The sequence below is a fragment of the Sycon ciliatum genome, chromosome 13, assembly GCF_964019385.1.
Source record: "Sycon ciliatum chromosome 13, ocSycCili1.1, whole genome shotgun sequence".
In the NCBI taxonomy this organism is placed as follows: Eukaryota; Metazoa; Porifera; class Calcarea; order Leucosolenida; family Sycettidae; genus Sycon; species Sycon ciliatum.
The window spans coordinates 12,092,422-12,112,405 of record NC_088655.1 but is presented as its reverse complement, the minus strand read 5'-3'; the positions used below and the strand labels follow the sequence as shown (position 1 = coordinate 12,112,405).

At 48.3% G+C, this 19,984-nt stretch overlaps 1 protein-coding gene across 2 annotated transcripts; it reads left to right on the top strand.

The window, feature by feature from the left end:
* Positions 1 to 3,559: 3,559 nt before the first annotated feature.
* On the top strand, positions 3,560 to 16,635 carry LOC135829546 (laminin subunit gamma-1-like). 2 transcript variants are annotated; one of them, XM_065341941.1, is made up of 7 exons: positions 7,191 to 7,316; positions 9,029 to 9,142; positions 11,249 to 11,443; positions 11,800 to 11,997; positions 13,983 to 14,180; positions 14,606 to 14,809; positions 15,917 to 16,635. In XM_065341941.1, the coding sequence occupies exons 2-7, from the start codon at positions 9,046 to 9,048 to the stop codon at positions 16,282 to 16,284; spliced, it is 1,260 nt and encodes a 419-aa protein (XP_065198013.1). In that variant the 5' UTR covers positions 7,191 to 7,316; positions 9,029 to 9,045; the 3' UTR covers positions 16,285 to 16,635. The 2 variants fall into 2 exon arrangements, 1 of the variants encoding a protein (XP_065198013.1); XR_010555853.1 differs by lacking the exons at positions 13,983 to 14,180; positions 14,606 to 14,809; positions 15,917 to 16,635 and adding exons at positions 3,560 to 4,968; positions 6,517 to 6,634 and having other exon boundaries at positions 7,171 to 7,316; positions 11,800 to 11,934.
* Positions 16,636 to 19,984: the final 3,349 nt, after the last annotated feature.

Sequence of the window (19,984 nt, the reverse complement as noted above, 5' to 3'; positions counted from 1 at the left end):
CCCCATTATGCACTTGCAATGGCACCTACGGGAGCCAAGTGGACACAAAACTAGTGCACTGTACAAACTACAGTACAGTACCTCCTGTATACAAGGAAGATCAGTGCATGTGTGTGCAGAAATCGTGTGTTAACCTTCTTTTGAATTGAAAACGAAGGTTTGTTTCAAATGAAAACGAAGGTTCTTCGAACCTTTGACACCTTCGTTTCACCCCTAATAGTGATGGCATCAGGGTATCCGTCCCGGGTTCCAACTGCAGTTGTCCCTGCCAACAGGGAGTGTGGGTGGCTAAATCAGAGACTGAGCGTATCTGATATAAGCATCCCAGAAAGTATTGTACCGATGAGCATGAGAGAGAGATAGATAGATAGATAGATAGATAGATAGATAGAGAGAGAGAGAGAGAGAGAGAGAGAGAGAGAGAGAGAGAGAGAGAGAGAGAGAGAGAGAGAGAGAGAGAGAGACAGAGAGAGACAGAGAGAGAGAGACAGAGAGAGAGAGAGACAGAGAGAGAGAGAGAGAGAGAGAGAGAGAGAGAGAGAGAGAGAGAGAGAGAGAGAGAGAGAGAGAGAGAGAGAGAGAGAGAGAGAGAGAGAGAGAGAGAGAGAGAGAGAGAGAGAGAGAGAGAGAGAGAGAGAGAGAGAGAGAGAGAGAGAGAGAGAGAGAGAGACAGACAGATATACAGAGACATAAAACAGACAGAGAGAGTGAGTGACAGACAGGCAGATATTCGTCTGCCTATCTGGCTGTCTGTCAGCCAGACAGCCAGACAGAGACAGAGGGTGAAGATGGTTAAGTATGCAACGTTTTTTCCGTCGGCAATGTCTACGAGCGGGGGAATTGCGCAGGGTAGCAACAGCCCTCTACAACACGCGTGTGACCACCCTGTTGCCTGTTGGCAGCCAACAAGGGAGATCAACATTCTATTATTATGTTCTTTAGCAGGTCCAACTCCAAGATTGCCTTCTCCCCGGTTTTGCGCTCCTGGATCATGTGCGTGCGTGGATGCAGACGGCATAGTTTGAGTCTTCGATCTACCCTGGCATGCAGTGAGCGATACCTATAGGGCTTGAAAGTGCTACGTCACAGCATAGCAACAATTTCAAAAATTCAAAAACTGGATCCACTTGAATCCAGTTTTTGTATGGATCCAAGCACATTTCAAGCCGTCTTACTCACAGCAAGGTGATGTAGCCAATGAAACTGACTGATTTGGCTACTGGGGGCGGAGTTACAACTGGTGGCGAAGCAAAAGTCACCCCTGCATACAACATGAGTGGGTTGCTATGCACCCACATACTGAGGCAATAGCAAAGTCACACCTTAGTGGATCCAAAATAGAAATCTGATGTCAACTTACTACTCCTTGGCCACTTTTGACGTCATCACTTTCAAGCCCTATACCCATGCATGCAGTGAGCGATACATACCTATGCAGTGAGCGATACCTACAGTACATGTATGCCCATGCATGCAGTGAGCGATACCTCTCAGCTGCATTAGCAGAGGCCCAAGTACGGGAGATCATGTACTGTAGTACATGTGCTGGATTTACTGCCCACATGGCCATCTCGTCATTTCACTAGCTTGTCATCTACACCATGCATGGACATGTGTATAGGCATATGCGGATAATGCCGGCAGGAAAATTGGCAGAATTCGGTACTTTTTCTGGTAAGTAGTTTCATGCATGTTTGGTATGTGGATAAAGAAATAGGGCAGAATTCGAGGAATTGCCCGCCATAAGGTTTGTATGGTTCTGCCAATTTCACTGCTTTTCGAGCATTATCCGCCAATGCCTACATGTGCTTACAACATGATGCAGCGGCCCACTGCACAGCCTACTGCACCGCCTACTGCCGGAGTACATTGTATGACAGTCAACTTTGCGTATAACGACACTCGGCGGGGCATCAACAAAGTGTCCCTACTCCCGAAGTCTCATTGGATTGAATACAGTTCGAATGGACTTTGCTCTGCGTATGGGAGTTCTGTGGTTGTTCGCGAATGGTCGTTTTATCCGCAGTCGTTATTACACTGTACGTAGTTGACTGTAAAAAGCATAGTAAAGTTAGCCGGGTTCGTGGCCGCATCACGTGACGTGTTGAGGAACACATCAAGCAAATACATCCGCATCGGCGGGCCACCACTTCGCCCATGTTAAATTACTTCAGAAGTATTATGTATCTAATATGACTGAGTACGAGGTCAATATAGGAAATAAAAGCCGAGGTTTTTTACGAGGTCTTTTATTTCCTATGCTGACCAAGTACGAAGTCAATATTAGATTTATCACGACTAACCAAAGCATGTGTTCCGCTAAAAAGGAGTCAAATATAAGCGGTCAATATAGCCCTAAGGAGTGAAATATGCAGGAATATTTGACTGCTTAGGTATGGCAAAAATCTATGTGAGTCAATACTAAGGGAGTGATAAATCCTCATATCAGTGTCGAATGCAGACCTCACAAGTGAGTCAGGGGAGAGCTAGAGGGGATACGTATACTATCCCCTGTTCATATTTTGACTTTGGTCCCTTTTTGTTTGGGCTTCAGCTCAGAGTTACATGTACTTCAAGAAGTGACAGCACTACAAGACCATGAATGGGCTGTTTAACCGATACATGACGTGTGCATAACTGTACGCCATGAGCCAAAAGGGCAACAGAAGGTGTTGTCTTTTCGCCGGAGGACCAACGCGCCTTCGCCGATTGTGCACAGATTGCTTCTGCCTTCACTCTTCAGAGATAGCGTCGAGAGCTTCATGATACATGAAACTGACACTAGCATATCCACACACATACCGGCGGTACACAGCCTTGCACCCAAGTGCTTTCTGGCTTCGTTGTACGGCTCCGTCTAATCAGCGTCATCTACTGTATCGCTACTACCACATAACACCTATTGGCCATTTTGTTGGCTGTTTGCTCGCTACCGGCATGGTCTACCCTGCAGCACATCGTTCGCACAGATTCACCGATAACTACGCAGACCTACATGTACCTGCACAGTCACGGCTGATACAGGAGGAACGACAACGTTCACTCAGACCACACACGTACACTATGATCACGTTACCGTATCCAGCATCCCAGGGGTAGACTCACGGGAAACTTACGCTTCTTGTGGTGGAGTGGGGACATTCTTGTGATATTATAATATGTAGAGCTTGTTGACGTTCCGAGCACACAAACAAAGTCATTTTGTTGGCACCTTTTGTTTACTTTTAGTTTTAGGCATAGAGACAGTATCATGATATCACCATGAATGCATGATTGCATGCAGCTAGCAGGGCAGGGCGCGTGTCAGAGATGCCACTGGCCATGCAATCATACTCTGCGGTGTAGAGTTTCACGCGGTGTGGCAGTACAAAGACTTGATGCGAGTCAACTAATCGCATTTAAAAAAAGGATATTTCCAGTACGAGTTGTTGCGTGTATTATAAACGAGCATCACAACACGAAGCCTAGCGCCTGGCTGCTTGCTGATATCCCAACAGCGCGCGATTCGTATCTAGACTCCGCGCACATGGGAGTTTGGCATGACCCGCCTTGTCTCGACCGCGAGCTCAGCTCGCTCGGTCGCGCGCGGCGATCGACCGGATCAGCTCATGACCATGCATGACGGGCGTGAGTCATGAAAGACTTAGTAAGTTAGTGAAACCGGAGGTATCCTGCTGCACACACCAAGCTGTTTCGCGTGTTTTTGGTCGAGCTTTGAACTGGGACTCTTTCTTTTTCTCGGCCGTAAGTAGCGTCCAAGATCCTGAGAAAGTAACGTTGGTTATCCATACCTCCATTGCCCTTCACTTGTCGTAGGAGTGATGCATCTATGGCTCTTGTACACACTCGTAGACGAACCCTTTGAGCTACGCAACAGTCATCATCTCGTCCGTCATTTCCCTACCTACCGTCCTTGACTTTGCCGGGAAGCTGTGCGCAAGTGCATCTAGCCAGGGCGAAGTCGGTTTGGAAGGACGTGAATAACGCGCTAGCGTATAGTGGTTATTTCGTCGCGGATTCCGGCCCCAGGTAACGTTAGCACCCTGGCCTGGACTCGGACGGATCCGAGGCGGTGCAGCCGGAGCTACTGGCCACCTCACACTGTCGCGCGCGGCTTGCCCTTGTGCTGGTCTCGGGAAGAGCCAATGTTGAAGGTGCAGTCGGCAAAACTAATCACCTGCTAGCCAGCAAAGGGGAAGCCGAAAGAGCAGACAGCTGCAGCCACGAACACCCGCATTGGCCGTAGCTAATAGCCTAGATAGGCGTTACTCGGGGCGTTCAAGCATGATGCGGCAAGGATTAGTGAGCCACCAAGTGAACTATTTGCCGCGGATGTTGGCCGTGTGGTTGTTCGTCGGCTGCCTAATTGGACAAGTAGTCTTTCAGAAAGCGGCAATGGCGCAGGCAGCTAGCAGCTGCCCTGGGACACTGACGGGCGGTTTCGGCGATTTGACACTGACGGACGATTTCGTCACGGCTTGCACTGGGCAAGTGAGTGTGAGTGCCACATCGACGTGCGGTGAAAGTCCCGACCAAGACCCCAGTCAGTCCTACTTTGGAGACCTAACGGGCAGCATCCAGAGCGGAACAGATCACCTAGATTTGTTGACGTGCTCGTCCAGTGACGCGCAGTTGTCGCATCCTAAACAGTACATACTGGATGGAAACGCTACCACGTGGTGGCAATCCGCGCCAGGCGTGCTGGAAGTCAATGTGACTCTGAGCCTGCCTGCCAGCATCCTGCTGAGTCGCTCAACGCTGCGATTCCGCAGTCACCTAGCTGCTCAGATGCGACTGCTGGGCTCGTCGGACGGCGGCAAGACGTGGCGAGTGCTTCAGTACTACTCTGACTTCTGCAGGGGCAGAATGTCGGGCTACGGGCTACCGTTCAGTCGGCCTGATGATCTGTGTGGTGACCTGGACGCACGGTGTGTGTATACCGGGGCCGATCCTCAGGACGGGGGAAATGTGAGTACGCATACGTCACCAGCACAGATTCCTCCTTGTTGGAGCCCCTACTCTTCCTGTCGTTGTGGTATCCTCCTACTTCTCTCCCCTCTTCTTACAAATACTAACTAGCCTGTGCCTAATTTACCCTGTTGGATAGCTATGGCGTGCTTTGTCTGCGTAGACGCCGAGACCATTAAGGTCGGCAGAGCAGCCTGGGCCCCGCCACCACTTCTGGCACATATTCGGGAATATAGTGGACATTCGTATACAAAATAAAATTGAAAAAATAGCGCCCGGCAAGAACACGACCCCGTTTACTCTCTTCCCAGGCTCACACTGTATCTTCAGTGATCAATCCTGTTGTTGCAGAACATGACCCACCTGCATGCAGTAACTGCTGTCCTCTGCAAAAATCGCCACAGTTAGTACCCGTAGTGTAAACTCCGCAAAAGGCGACCGCGTTTTCCGGAGTATAAGCCACGCTGTCTTTAACCACTCGAACAGCACCCGAAAAAAGCCGGTGCGGCTTATACACTACGAGGGTCAAATTATCCGTGAAATACATGGTAAATATCTGTGTTTCGTGGCAAATAAATATGGGTGTGGCTTGTACTCCAGTGTTGCTTATCTTAAACTCCGGATGATAATTATGGTATCAAATACATGTACGTTGATCCCCGAGCTGCAGAGAGTGCTCAGTGTCATAGACAGAGCTTAGTACATAGCAGACTCAGCGGAGGACGTTCGGGTTGGTTGTAACTCTGAGTTTCATGTCGACGCGATTGCAAAGAAAGTTATGCAGAAGATTGGAGCACTATGGCGGTCCCGCAGATGCCTCTGCCTCGGTAGTCGCATTCAGTATGTGAGGTCAGCCATCATGCCTGACCTCCTACATGGATCTAACGCTTTCTCCTCCTCTGTCAAGGCTTCGCAGCTTGATCGACTTCCAGTCATGCAGAACCAAGCAGCGAGAGCGGTATATGGTTTGCCGTCACACCTCTGCTCAGCCTCGGCTCGAACGCATTTCCCTGTACAGAGTTCGCGAGTATTACGCCCAGAAGCGACACATCATGGTGTGGCGCTGTGTCAATGGGAAAGTCAGCAGTGTCCTCCAGGATCTATTCTCACCATCAGCTGGGAGCACCAACCGGTACCAGGTTTCCAGGGGCCTCACTGTCCCCTTGGCACAATCAGAAGTCGGCAAAGCTCGCCTGGCCTTTCAGGCAGCCTTGGCCTGGACCGCACTCCCAAGGAGTGTAAGGGAGATCACGGCTGCCCAGCAATTTAAGCTTGCCTCCATCCCTACACCTTGCAATGAATGCTCTGTCTGACTTAGACCGTCCATACACTCCGTCGTGTATTCTTCTCTCATAGCGGTATGAAAATTAGAATTACAACCAACTCGAACGTTCTCCACTGAGTCTGCTATGAAGGAATGGTTTAATTTTTGTCGGTTGTTGCTGTTGTTGTTGTTGTTGTTGTTGTTGTTGTTGTTGTTGTTGTTGTTGTTGTTGTTGTTGTTGTTGTTGTTGTTGTTGTTGTTGTTGTTGTTGTTGTTGTGTACAGATCACATACTCTCCAGGTGACCGCGTCGGCATGGATCGTCTTCTAAATGAACCAGACCTGCGCCTCAATGCCACCGTTGACACGTTGAGAGCAGAAATGGTCCGGCCATACGCCAGAGGTGAGTGTGTGTACCGTATTTTCCGGAGTTCAAACCACACTGGAGTATAAGCCGCAGCCAGATTATTTTGTCACGAAATACAGACGTTTACCGCGCTCACCACGCGTGCACGGTTTGTCTGATCATCGTAGTATAAGCAGCACCGACGTTTCTGGGTGAACGGGAGGGAGGTATGCATCGAAGATGGCCATCACCTTTTGCGGGGCAAGTTGCCGCATTTCTGGCAGGTTCAACCCGTTCTAGTACATTTTGTGAGTATGACCTTACAAAGTTCACGAACTTTTTTTATGCAGAGTTGGTATCACAGTGAGTATGGTTGTAGTGGACTTGCCCCGCAAACCCTAATGGCGGGAAATGGATGAATACGTCCCGTTACTGGTGCGGCTTGTACTCCCGAAAATACAGTATCCCGCCTCACCCACCCCAAGATGTAGCAACCCCGCTCGCAATGTTACCGTGCGCTGTGTGCTCTTTCATTTCCTTCACAATGCCCGCATCGGTGTTGCTTTTGTCTCCGTGTGTTCACGTGCATTCAGGTGGCAACGCAGACATTCTCGATCCCAAGCTGATCTTCTACGGCCTTTACTCGTGGCGTGTTGAAGGTGTGTGCCAGTGTTACGGTAGTGGGACTAAGTGTGCAGCACTGCCCGGCCTCACCAACACCACCAGCTCAGCACAACAGGTACGTTGGGCTTTCCTCCAAAGTCAGTCCCGTAGTGACATGTCCAGCCAGTCCGGCCATTATTCTCATCCTCGTTAGACATTATTATTTTTATCCTTATTCCCCCTATGGCCATTGCCGTCATCAGATTTTCTCTCATGCTATTGGGTTCTTGCCCGTTTCAAGTTGCGAATTTGAATAAATACAAACAAACAAACAAATTCAGTTTAATTCACACATACCCGCCGCCGGATGAGTACGCGTGGCCCATGCAACACAGGGGTCCATGAATACAAACCCGCGTCTGTTCTCTCAGCAAATAAGCAAACAAAGAGAGAGATGAGGGCGCAGGCAACGGAAGCGAAGCGAAGAGAGATGAGGACAAACAAATTCACCGTTTTCCGCATCCGTGGGAACGCCACCACCCTCTAGGATCCAGGCGCAGATGCAGCGCGTAAACGGTGGAAGGTGAGTAGATCAGACCTGATGAGGACATAGATGGCGAAACCAGTTCCAGAGTGTGGCCAGTGATTGTATGCCATTATGGAGTTGGACCATTATGATATCTCGAAAAAAGGGTTGGCTATTACTCAATTGTAGAAAGGACAAGGACATATGGATACGAGTTAAGAGTAACTCTCCATCACTGTAACCAGATACTATATACAGTCAGAAAGTGCAACAACTAGGCACACAACTGACAGAGTGCTGAGACATTCGACGTCCTGACACCTAGCTTCAACACATCTATTACTCAATTCTTATTAGAAGTCCCGCAGAATCCACTTACTACTACATAGAAAACATATGGGATTTATGTTGATAATTCGAAGCTACAGTCCATTTCAAAACTATAGACGCATGTACCTAGGCAAAAACCGTTATGCCAGCATCTATACCACATAAAATCTGTGATCACTTTGTGCATAATTTTTCCCAAATAGGGCGTCTGTTATCCAATCGTTTAGAAACTATATGAGAGTAATTGTGGAGCGGATCTGAGCAATATTCCGAAAACTATTCTCAAAAAGTTCCAGCCAAATTTGAAATATTTCAAAAATCCTACGCGTCTATAGTTTTGAAATGGACTGTAGCAAAGCACATTTAGAAGTTCACTGAATTTCTGCAAATCAGTTTGGTTTGGATGCGTAGGGCCGTAGGCAGTTCAGCGTCCACTAAATCTGTGTCTAAGGCGTGCAGTGCAACTCTGCGTGTCAATGCGGGCATTTTGACATACCGTTATCATGTCGCGTATAAAAGCAGGTGCTTACGGCCGTATAGGCCGATATCAGTGCTATGCTTCTATTCAAGTCAGGCTTCTATTCAAACCACGTATCTCTGTGTATGTCAACACTAAACCAGGCTTGTGTGCTGACCGTGTATCTTAAAAATCAGGATTCTATTCAAAACAGGCTTCTATACAAGACAGGCTTTTATGCAGGACACTACAGTACATAATGTGTTGTGGGTACATGTTTGGATAATTAGAATGTCCGGATATTTAGACGTTTTCCTTGGCATTTTGGTGTTCGAATTATCGGGATTCCACCTGTACTCTTGTTGTTGTTGCTGCTGTTGGTGTTGGCGGCGGCGGTGGTGACGACGAGGTTAGCTTGATATTTCATCTGACACTGTTGTTCTTGTCGCCTGTTATCGCTTTCGCTCCTGCTGGCTTTGTGGCTGCTGTACCTGCGTGTGGACCTGCTGCTGTCTGATGCCGCTGTCTTGCGCAGTGCTTGGCCGGGTGTCAATGTGGGACACGTCATCAGGAGACACATGTGACCACTGTCTTCCTGCGTATCAAGGAGTATCCACCACCATCAATGCTGGAAATGCCACCTGTGAAGGTAGGGCACATTGATCTGCATTGTGCAATTACAATTTGGTGACAAGCAAACACGCGCACATGCACCCACCCACATGCATCCACCCACATGCACACACGCACGCACGCACACACACACACGCACACACACCTGGCCTGGTGTACAGCTGCCAAATGCTTGGCCACGCCGCCCCCGAGACAGGGGAGAGTAGAAGAGAGAGTTCGAGAGAAGTCAGCACTGCCACTAGGAACCCGCTCCGCCACGACGCCGTCCACGATTGCAATTGTGTCGCCGAAAGCCAGGAGCAGATTTTAAACAGCGATCACTGGTAGCGCAGTGCTGGTTGCAACATGGATGGCTGGTGATTGGTATGCGCTGGGGTGTGGGCGGTGATGCCGGGGCGGGTGTTGTACACTTGTGCACAGCAAGTCCACCGGCACTTCGGAACCAGCGAAGGCAGGCTTGGCATTGACTCTGCGTCCGGCTGTTCCGCTACAGGCAGCTGGCGATCAGCAGAACATGTGTGTCGTCCAAGTCCAGATTTGCTCTTGAATGTCCGTTTACATACCAGGCAAGAGAGCGGTACCGGGGCAGGACGCTGCACACGAGTGCGGTACACATCTCTCCATTGCTGATGATCCTGGGCCAGAGTAAACCATTCATCAATTTGGCACAGTTTCATGTCTGACTGTATTCTGTTCTTCCACCGAAGACGAGGTCCCTGAGCTGGTCGGGGAGCGTCAAGCCATCCAAGCAGCAACTGCTTAGGAAGACGGTTGTCAGGCATCCTAGCTACATGGCCCAACCACTGGAGGCGCCCCCCCCCCCCACACACACGCAAACACGCACACACGCACATACGCACACACACACACACACTACTACTACTACTATGTACAACTGCCACAAAATGGCCACGTCGCTCCCAGAAGCGGGAGGCAACAGCGAGAAAGGAAAAGAAACAAGGAGAGTACTGTACAAGCAGAAATATTCGTCTGGAATTTAATTTCGTCTTTTTCGTCCAACGAGCTGTTGGACTAAATTAAATGCCTGACTAATATCGATTTGTCCAGCTTTTAAATACACTCTTATGATCCATGGACGAAATTTACAACCGGACGAACTCCCTTTCTTTGGAGTTGGACGAAATTATGGACCGACGAAATTTTCTGTTTATACAGTAATTGAGGTGAAAGGGGACCGTTCTACACACAGCTAGTGTTTCTGTTTTCGGAGGCGGGTGAGGTCCTGCGGGCGGGAGAATCGTTTGCTACATAGGCTGCATTGAATGGGCAGATTAGTCCTCTGGTCCTTTCGCAGTCGTTTGCCTCGAGTACAATTATGGCGGTTAAAACCAGCCTGACTCTTCATGCAGCGATCACAGGTCGAGCAATGGTGCTGGCAGCAGTCCAAATTCAGGCTGCATCTCGTTGAAACAGCTGGTATTTCGTCCGATGTCTGACGCTCCACACAACGTCTGAACGATGAACTGCAAAACCGCCAGCGCTTTGAAACCAGCGGTCACAAACTCCACAGTGACGGGCCCCAGGCTGCTGGGCAACAGGTAAGGACCGTACAGCTGAGCACTTGTGACGGTGAATCCCACGAGCAGTCACACACACACACACACACACACACACACACACACACACACACACACACGCACACACACACACACACGGACTCATGCGATCGGATCTCATTGAACAGCACTGTACACATTGCGTACAGCTATCAAGTGCAATGCCTGCTCGGGTATGTAGACCCTGCCATGTCAGTTCTGGTGCAGTGTGACAAACTCCAAACCATTCTCGCTCTGAGAACTTAGTTGGCGAATCAAGGACATCCTAATGTGTACAGCACATGGGCCTGCCCACCATATGTAGCAAGAAGGACCCACAGGTGCGTGAGATCCCCGGTAGCCTAATCAGCAGGGCACTGTCCCGGAAAAACAGGGGTGCTGGTTTTGAATCCCGCTCGTGGATCCTTCTTTTGCGGATGTGGAAAACTCGGCCTCTAGCCGAGTGTCACGCGAACCGTGAATTTTGTTGTTGTTGTTGTTGTTGACTTCTGACGTCTTCTCTGACAATCACCATGTCTTACCTTCTTGTGTGTACTGTTGTGCAGCGTGTAGTTGCAATGGCTACTCGTTATCATGTTACTATGACAACGCACGGCGCGTGTCAGTTTGCGACAACTGCACGGGCAACACCGCGGGTGATCGCTGCGAGGCATGTTTACCGGGCTTTGCCATGGTGATGAGGGGCGTTGTCTTGCAGACCAATACCACCGTCTTGCCGCTTGTCAGGTTCCTCTGTGAAGGTAAGGTGACACGAAAGGCCGTTGTTGTTCAGACACCCGTGCAGAAAAAGTCAAAAAGTGGCACACTCTGGGTTTCACACAGCACACTCTGGGGTTTTACATACTATCCTCTCTCAGGGGCGTCAGAAGGTATGTTAGTGTAGTACAGTCAGCCATCTGAAGTACAATTTTAGAACTCGTGGAGGAGAGGTGGTTGAGCCGAAAATCTTGGAAATTTAGAGCGCAGACCAGTGTGTTTTATTGATCCACGGGGTACCTGGGGCAAAATGTGGTACAGTCAATACCGTAGTGATTGCAGCTTGTCCGACGCCCCTGTCTCTGCTCACAATGCTTTATCTTGTGTGTACTGTTTGCAGCTTGTAACTGCAATGGCTATGCGGAGACATGCTACTACGACAACATGTTTCGTGTGTCCATTTGCGATAATTGTACAAACAGCACCACGGGTAATCGATGTGAGGCATGTTTACCGGGCTTTGCCATGGTTACACGCAATGATACCATGGGAACCAACACCAGCACTGCCTCACCGGATGCTGGGTTCATATGTGAAGGTGAGGTGTAGGGGAAAGATATGTTATACGCCTCTTGTATCAATGAGCTCGAAATACTGTAATATGGCGTCTAAAAGCAGATGCTTATGGCCGTGTAAGCCAGGGGTTCAAACCATGCTTCTATTCAAGTTATGCTTCTATTCAAATTGAAATCGTGATCCTACGCAGTGAGCGCTTTGTACCTTGCATGCGGTGATGCATTCATGAACTGTGGACTTCGGCGCATAGCTCGCACATCGGTGGTGTGGTGACAATATACCCGGCCACCGGCAACCTCATAGTCACCTTTTTGCCTATTTGGGTTATGTAGTACCAAGAGTACATAACCCCCCAGAGTGTGCAACTCCCACATACCCTGCTGTCCCGACAGAATTTCAAGTTGACGTCATTATTTATGATGCAATGCTCCTTGCAGCAGTGATTTACAACACGTGCTCGGGTGCCAACGCATCACACGTCTTTCATTGCAATCATTTGTACAGGATCAGATAGACTTTGGTCCACTACAGGTTCCGGATTCGTCTGATGATCCGTATACAGTGGGTATTGCATCATCAAAATGACGTCAACTGGAAATTCTGTCGGGACAGCGCCCATAGTCGAGTTACACACTCTTGGGGGTTATGTACTCTTGGTAGTACCTATGACGGCCATTCTCTGGTGTGATGACCAGACTATTCTGATTATACACGATAGGGCCGAAACGATATGATCGATTAGCCGTTTGCTGATCGCTAAGGAAGGTATCTATTATCGTTAGCTATCACCAAGAGTGCATAACCCCCCAGAGTGTGCAACACCTGATCCAGCTTTGCATTAGGGTCTTGGTCGAGTGTAATCGGATCTTCTGATGTCATGTGTACACTCCACACCAGTGCAAGGCCGGTCTCGAGGCAGGGCACCGTTGTTTTTGATCCGAGAGTGTACCCGCGACTCCCCGGGTTCCCCTCAGATCTGTACGGTATTATGACGCAAAGATCCGATTACGCTCGACCAAGACCCTATGCAGAGCTGGATCAGGCGTTGCACACTCCGGAGGGTTATGTACTCTTGCTATCACTAACGATATAACGATACCTACTGCACTATGTGCATGCAAGTGTGTAAGGTGCTAGATTGTAAGTATCGGTACTGTTAGTGCTGCGGTGTACCGGGTTCGAATCCCTGCACCGTCCACTGGCGTGATGCATGTCCAGCACAGCTACTGCATAGCAGGAAATTTTCGGACGGCAGTATTTTCGGACAAAGCCGAATTTCGACCTTTCGTATGGATTTTATTTGCGTACAGTGCTGCACGCTAAATACACGTGTTCGCGTGCAGTACACATGTATAGTGTACATAATTTCACATGAACGAATCTTAGTGCGGAATTAAAGGGTTAATTTAGTGCAAAAGAGGCCGTGTACGAAATCGACTGAAAATAAATTCCGTTCGAAAAATTCCTGCTACACAGTATGTTCAGTACAGCTGTGTTCCACTGTCGTGGACATGGAAATCCAGTGGATTGACCGGGGCCGGCGCCCTCGGCACGTACAGATCGTTACGTACATGTAACTCGGTGCACGCAGTGCATGTGCACAATCATGTTGATCCGACGCGACCAGCGCGCTGCATGCATGTGTGTACTGCTTGCCTACGGCTGCATGGCCAGCGCCTTGGGGCTGCTAGACGTGCGACCGGATTTCCATGTCCACGACAGTGCAATACTAACTGTCCAGTGCTACCAGTGTACAATGACATTGTACACTGGTAGCACTGGACAGTTAGTGCGTACACTGGCCCAGTGCGCGGACTGCTGTCCCTGTCCAGCCATGCTCGGCTATGACTGCCGAACGCCGGCTTGAGATATCATTATACTGATATCACCAAATCCAAAACCAGGCAAACCGGCTGGCTGCATTGCCACGAGTGCTGTATTCCCACTACACTGTGACCAGGTCCATATCATTCTCTCTGTTTATAATGCCTTACACTGTGTTCGCAGCGTGTGACTGCAATGGCTACTCGGATACGTGTTACTATCACAACGCACGGCGTGTGTCAGTTTGCGATAACTGTACAAACAGCACCACTGGTGATCGATGCGAGGCGTGTTTACCGGGATTTGCCATGGTTACGGGCATTTCCGCAGTGGATGCCAATACCACCACAGTTTCACCGGCTGCTGGGTTCGTATGCGAAGGTGAGGAAAGGGAAATGCTCGAAAGACGTATCTTCGCTTCCTTTATCCTTTATCTTTGTCTGTGTGTTTGTCTGCATGTGTGTTTGTCTGTGTGTTTGTCTGCGTGTTTGTCTGTTGGTCTGTGATTCACAGTCAACTTCGCCAATAACGACTGCGGATATAACGAAACATCGCGAATAACGACAGAATTTCCATGCCCAGAGCAAAGTTCCATCCCACTGTAATACATAAAATGAGACTTCGGGTATAACGACACTTCGCGAATATGGACACCTTTTTGATGCCCCGCGGAGTGTCGTTATAAGCGAAGTTGACTGTACTTGTGTTTGTACATCCCTTTGTATCACGACAGACTCTCCCCCTTGTGGCCTTACACTCTGGTCCTCAGTACTCATTACATCATGTCCTGTTTGTACTGTTTGCAGCTTGTGACTGCAATGGCTACTCGGAGACGTGTTACTATGACAACGCACGGCGTGTGTCAGTTTGCGATAACTGTACAAACAGCACCACGGGTGATCGATGCGAGGCGTGTTTACCGGGATTCGCCATGGTTACGGGCATTGTTGCCACGGAGACCAATACAGCGGCCTCGCCGGTTGCGGAAGTGACGTCGCTCATATGTGAAGGTGAGGCAATACGCACATTGTACAATGGCGACGTTTGTACCAGTACAGGTGTGCTCAGTGAAATTCGACCCGAAGTGCAAAACTGACGCCCTGGACCAGTTCTGATTACATCATTGTATTTGTACATGTGTACGTCCAGTAGCATTCGTACCACTGCCAGGGCGTCAAGGGCCGTGCAAGTTAAAGGCGCCAAACATACTCTCTGGGTCGGATTTCACCGAGCACAGCTGTACCAGCAACATCCCGTACATACACCGGACCCAGTGTCTGCTCTATAGGATTGTAGGACAGCCGGGTACACGTGTACCTGGCGCAACCATTTCAACCGGGTCGGAGCCGGGACACATGCACCTGGCGCTGTCTCACCATCCGTGTCACATGCTTTAACTGGTTGGTTGGTTTATTTTAATTCGGACGATAAACGGGAACTAGGCCCAAGGATAATGGCGAATGGATAAGCCGCATTTAGAAAAGAGAGGACAGGAATTCGAAAATTACGAAAGAAGAAGTATCTGACACATACAAGCCATGTAGTCAGTCCTTTCAAAGTTCGAAAGTGTAAAGTACCAACTGGGTCACAGGTGACCCGGTACTATAATATTTTCAACCGGGACCAAGCGCCGCCCAACCGGGTCGATTACCCGGCTCACCCGGCGCTCGAGCAGACACTGCGGACCACGGTTGTGTGTGGTGTTCACTAGCGCAGTCCTGATCCCAGTGCACTAACACGTCCATGTACATGCATTACTCGTATCTTCATTTTCTTGAAGAAATAGACCGACTCTCAAGTCAGTCATGCAGTTAATTGCCGCCGATGTAGCAACATCGTTAGACTTAGTTCCTTTTTCTCGACCTCTATCCAGTGCTGTGAGGGCAGAACTTCACATCACGTGACTTGGTCATAGTGGAAAACAATGCAAAGTGACCACAAGAGAGTTGAACCAAAGCAGGATTCTCTGTACGGGGGTTTGTCACGAGATGTGAAGTTCTGCCGTCGCAGACCACATGGCTGGAATTGCACACTCTTCGAGGTTATGTACACACGTTGTCTGTAACACTTCTCCATTGTGTGTGTTCTGACTTGACATCCTGCGTGTGTTATTGCAGAGAATTTGGTCAGCAGCACCGCTCGGATCATGATCACGACAACGACGGGCTTGTCCACGACCAGCCAATTAGACAGCAGCAGTGGCGACGACGACGACGGTGGGGTGCGAGTACAGGAGGCGGATGAGATCGTCGTCGACGGTTACATCCCGCTCCTGATCGCCATCGGGGTACTGGTGCTGCTGTTTCTCATCGGCGTCATAGCAACCATCCTATTCTCGTACACCGTGCAGAGAAAGCGTTTCTTCTATAATTTTGCCACTGGCGAGACGAGGGTGGGCCGTCGCCTGTTCAGTATCGTTCGGCACAGGACCGGCACGGAGCGGGCGTCGGACTCGCAGGGCATTATGGATATGCCGACGATGTGAGCCGGTCAACGGGCAGGGCCGGATCCAGGGGGTGCAATTGATGGTCACACACCCCTCAAGTTTTGCCACAATGGCATGTCACGGTGTAACTATTATCAATCTGTTAAAAGAAATTTTGCCATCGTATTTTCGGCACCCCTCCGGGTACAGCCTTGGATCCGGCCCTGACAGGTGTCTATCATGAGAAAAGTGTACTGCCGGGTATATTATGTGTTTGTGTTTAGTTGAATAACTACATCATTATCAACCAGGCACCGAGGGCTGCCGAAATTTAATGCTAGCAGCCACAGAGTGAAGAATAGCGGAGAAAACTGAACGAACGGGTGATAAGACCTTAAAATTAAAGAATGAGATGGTGTCAATTGTTGTGCGTGTGTGTATGTGCACATACGTGTGTGTGTATGGGGGGGGGGTGCTGGGGGGGGGGGGGGGGGTGGCGGGAGTTCTTACCTGTCACTCCGGCTGTTTTACCTATTTTACCCCCAATCCCTCATCTTGAGACGGAATTCAAGTTCCTATGGCTATGATGATCCCACCTCTTCAGTGTTCATTTACTGTGCAGTTCACTGTGCAGTTCACTGTGCAGTTCACTGTGCAGTTCACTGTGCAGTTGTTATCCAGTACTATACCGTTTGGTACTTCAATATTCCCACAACTGGCGACGAAACCTCACTCACTACTTCAGCTGAATAACTCGGCAAGAAGCCGCTTCACAGCGAATACGGGCTGAGTGAATTTTAAAGAGAATTTACGGCATTATTTGGCTCAGTGGGCGGTTAGTAATAACTCGTTACCCACTGTTTCTCTCTTGCTTTTCCACCCGTATGCATTCCGTACTACTACGAATATAAGTTGCACCTTTTTACACAAAGATTCAAGGGTGAGAAAGGGGGTGCGACTTACAATCGAGCACGACTTACTACGGAAGTGATCATGTCGAAACAATATTGCTGAAACGTGAAACTGGGGGTGCAACTTATAGTCGAGTGCGACTTATAATCGGGGAAATACGGTAATTAATATTGGTTTAAAACTTGTAAAAATAGCAGTGTTTAATAGGACGGTAGAACCAGTGATAACTACATGTGTTACAGTCGTCCCTCTCTAATCCGGCACCTTTTGCAACGGCATTTTCTGCTGGATAAACAAGGGGCTGGATTATCAAATCCTGCCCTCAACCCGGCCCGCCTATGTTAACATACATGTTTGTGTCGTACGGCAAAACGTAGGGATTTTCTGTGTCAATCCAAGTACTTTGTGGAATGCATGTCTATAACATACACTTGGGAATATTCCCAAGTGTATGTGTATGTAATATGTGTTGTGTATGTGTTGTGTATGTATGTATGTATGTATGTGTTGTGTATGTTACAATGCTCCCTTACGGTATGCGATGTACAACTGCTGGATTAGAAAATTGAATTTTGTACAGTTTGAGTGATTTGTTGCAGAAAATTGCTGCTGGAGGCGGAATTCAAGTGCCGGATTAAAGCGTAGAAAATGAGGTGAAAAATACGTTTCGCCAGAAAGTGTGCTGGTTTGCAAGGGTGCTGGATAAACAAGTGCCGGATTAGAGAGGGACGACTGTACTGTGAATAGGGGAATTTTCGGTGGTGAACCGAGAATTTTTGGTGTAATTATTTCGGTATTTCCCTAAATCAACGGTTCAGTAATGCGAAAATTTCGGTAAACCAGTTTTCCACATCCAAAAATGCATTTTGTACACTTTGTGACATGGCACGGTTGAATTTTAGGTTGCATTTTGTTTTAGGTGAAAAAGTGAAAAAGTCCTGTACCGAAGTTATTACCGAAAATATATTTCCACCGAATTTGTCTGGCTATTCACAGTACAGTCTGTATCGGCTATAGAGTGACCGGATATAAGAATATATCGGCTACAGTGATATTGGTACGAAATATCAAAAGCAAAACGTATTTTGTCCACTACAAAATATCACTATAACCAATATTATCGGATGTAATGATATATCGGATATTATGATGGCAACAAAGAATCAAAACATGCATAACACACGATACTATTATCGGCTATAGTGATAACTTTAAATACATGTAGCAATAATATCAAAGTCCCTATTTGTTTACTCTCTTGTATTTGTATTTATATCATTATCTCATGGCACATCATGATGACGGCCAATAAAACTGAGACAAGGGTGAAAGCCAACCACAGCAGTAAAACAGATAAAAGAATACAAATAAGAGGCAAAGAAGGCAAAGGAGGAGACAAACCAGCAGGATATACATGAAACCTATAATTGAGCAGAGATTTTAGCAACAAAATTATCCATCGACGTGCTGGTCTTGGCCTGCGTTGGTAATGTTGCCCAAAACACATAGCCAGCAAAGATCGGGGATCTAGTGAATAGGGTGGAGGCAGCGCGTGGGAGACTGAGTGAGTTCCGGGTGTTCCGTGTTTCGGAGAACCAATTATAAGCCTGCATATGCAAGGGTATTTTATTTAGTAATATTTTATGTATGAGAACACAGAGGTGGTACTTATGTCGAGTGGAAAGGGGACTGATCTTGGCAATTTCGTAAAGACTAGCGGAGGGAAAGCGACGATCTTTGCTAAATAAGATTTTAAGGAGCATGCGGTTATGGGTTTCTAGCTTGTTCAATACAGTAGTAGTTATGCCACACCAAGCAGTATCACAGTAGTCAAGTAAGGGCAATATATAGCAACGATAAAACAAGCGTTTGCAAGAAAGAGGAAGATGTCTACAGTGGGCTTGAAGAGCCCCAAGGATGGAGCTTGTGCGCTTGCAGACATACTGCACATGGGGTGACCACGACAATTTAGAGTCAATAATAACGCCAAGATGCTTATGCTCTTCAACAATGCGAATAGCAACACTTGAAGAAGGAAAACAAAGTGGCAGGGAAGGGGGAGAAGAGGAAATGTACATAGCTGCCGTTTTATCAACGTTTGGCTGCAACTTCCAATCATGCATCCAGGTTATAACTTTCCCAATGCTATCTTGCATGGCTTCGTGCAGGCGTATAGGGCAAGCATTGGAGCAAAGCAGAGCTGTGTCGTCAGCGAAAAGGCTGACACCAGGGGCAGTATCGGGGAGGTCATTAATATACAGGAGAAATAGCAGTGGCCCAAGGATTGAACCCTGGGGGACTCCAGAAGTAACGGGTAAAGGCTCCGATAACACAGTTGAGAGGCGTACAAGCTGATGTCGGTTAGAGAGATACGATGAGAGCCAGCCGATAGCCTTGCCATCAATGCGATATACTGTTCGCAGCTTAGCTAAGAGACCCCTGTGCCAAACAGTGTCGAAGGCCTTTGCGAGATCGAAGAAAACTAAACCAACATGGTTATGGGCGTTCCGGGCGGTGTGGATGTCTTGCACGAGGCGGGTAACCTGGTACCTGGTGGAGTCACCCCGACAAAAGCCCGACTGTGCTGGCGAAAGTGAAATGCGAACATGATCATAAATGATGTCATATACAACACGTTCACACACTTTTGATAAAGTAGAGAGCAATGAGATAGGGCGATAGTTGCTGGGGGTGGTGTGTGGTCCTCTATTTTTGTAGGTGGGCACGACTACCGCAGTTTTCCACATGGCTGGGAATTTCCCTTCACGAAATGACATATTCAAGATACTTCTTCACGTTGCTTATTTTTATAGTGATACATGTACATGTACATAACAGAATTTTTTTA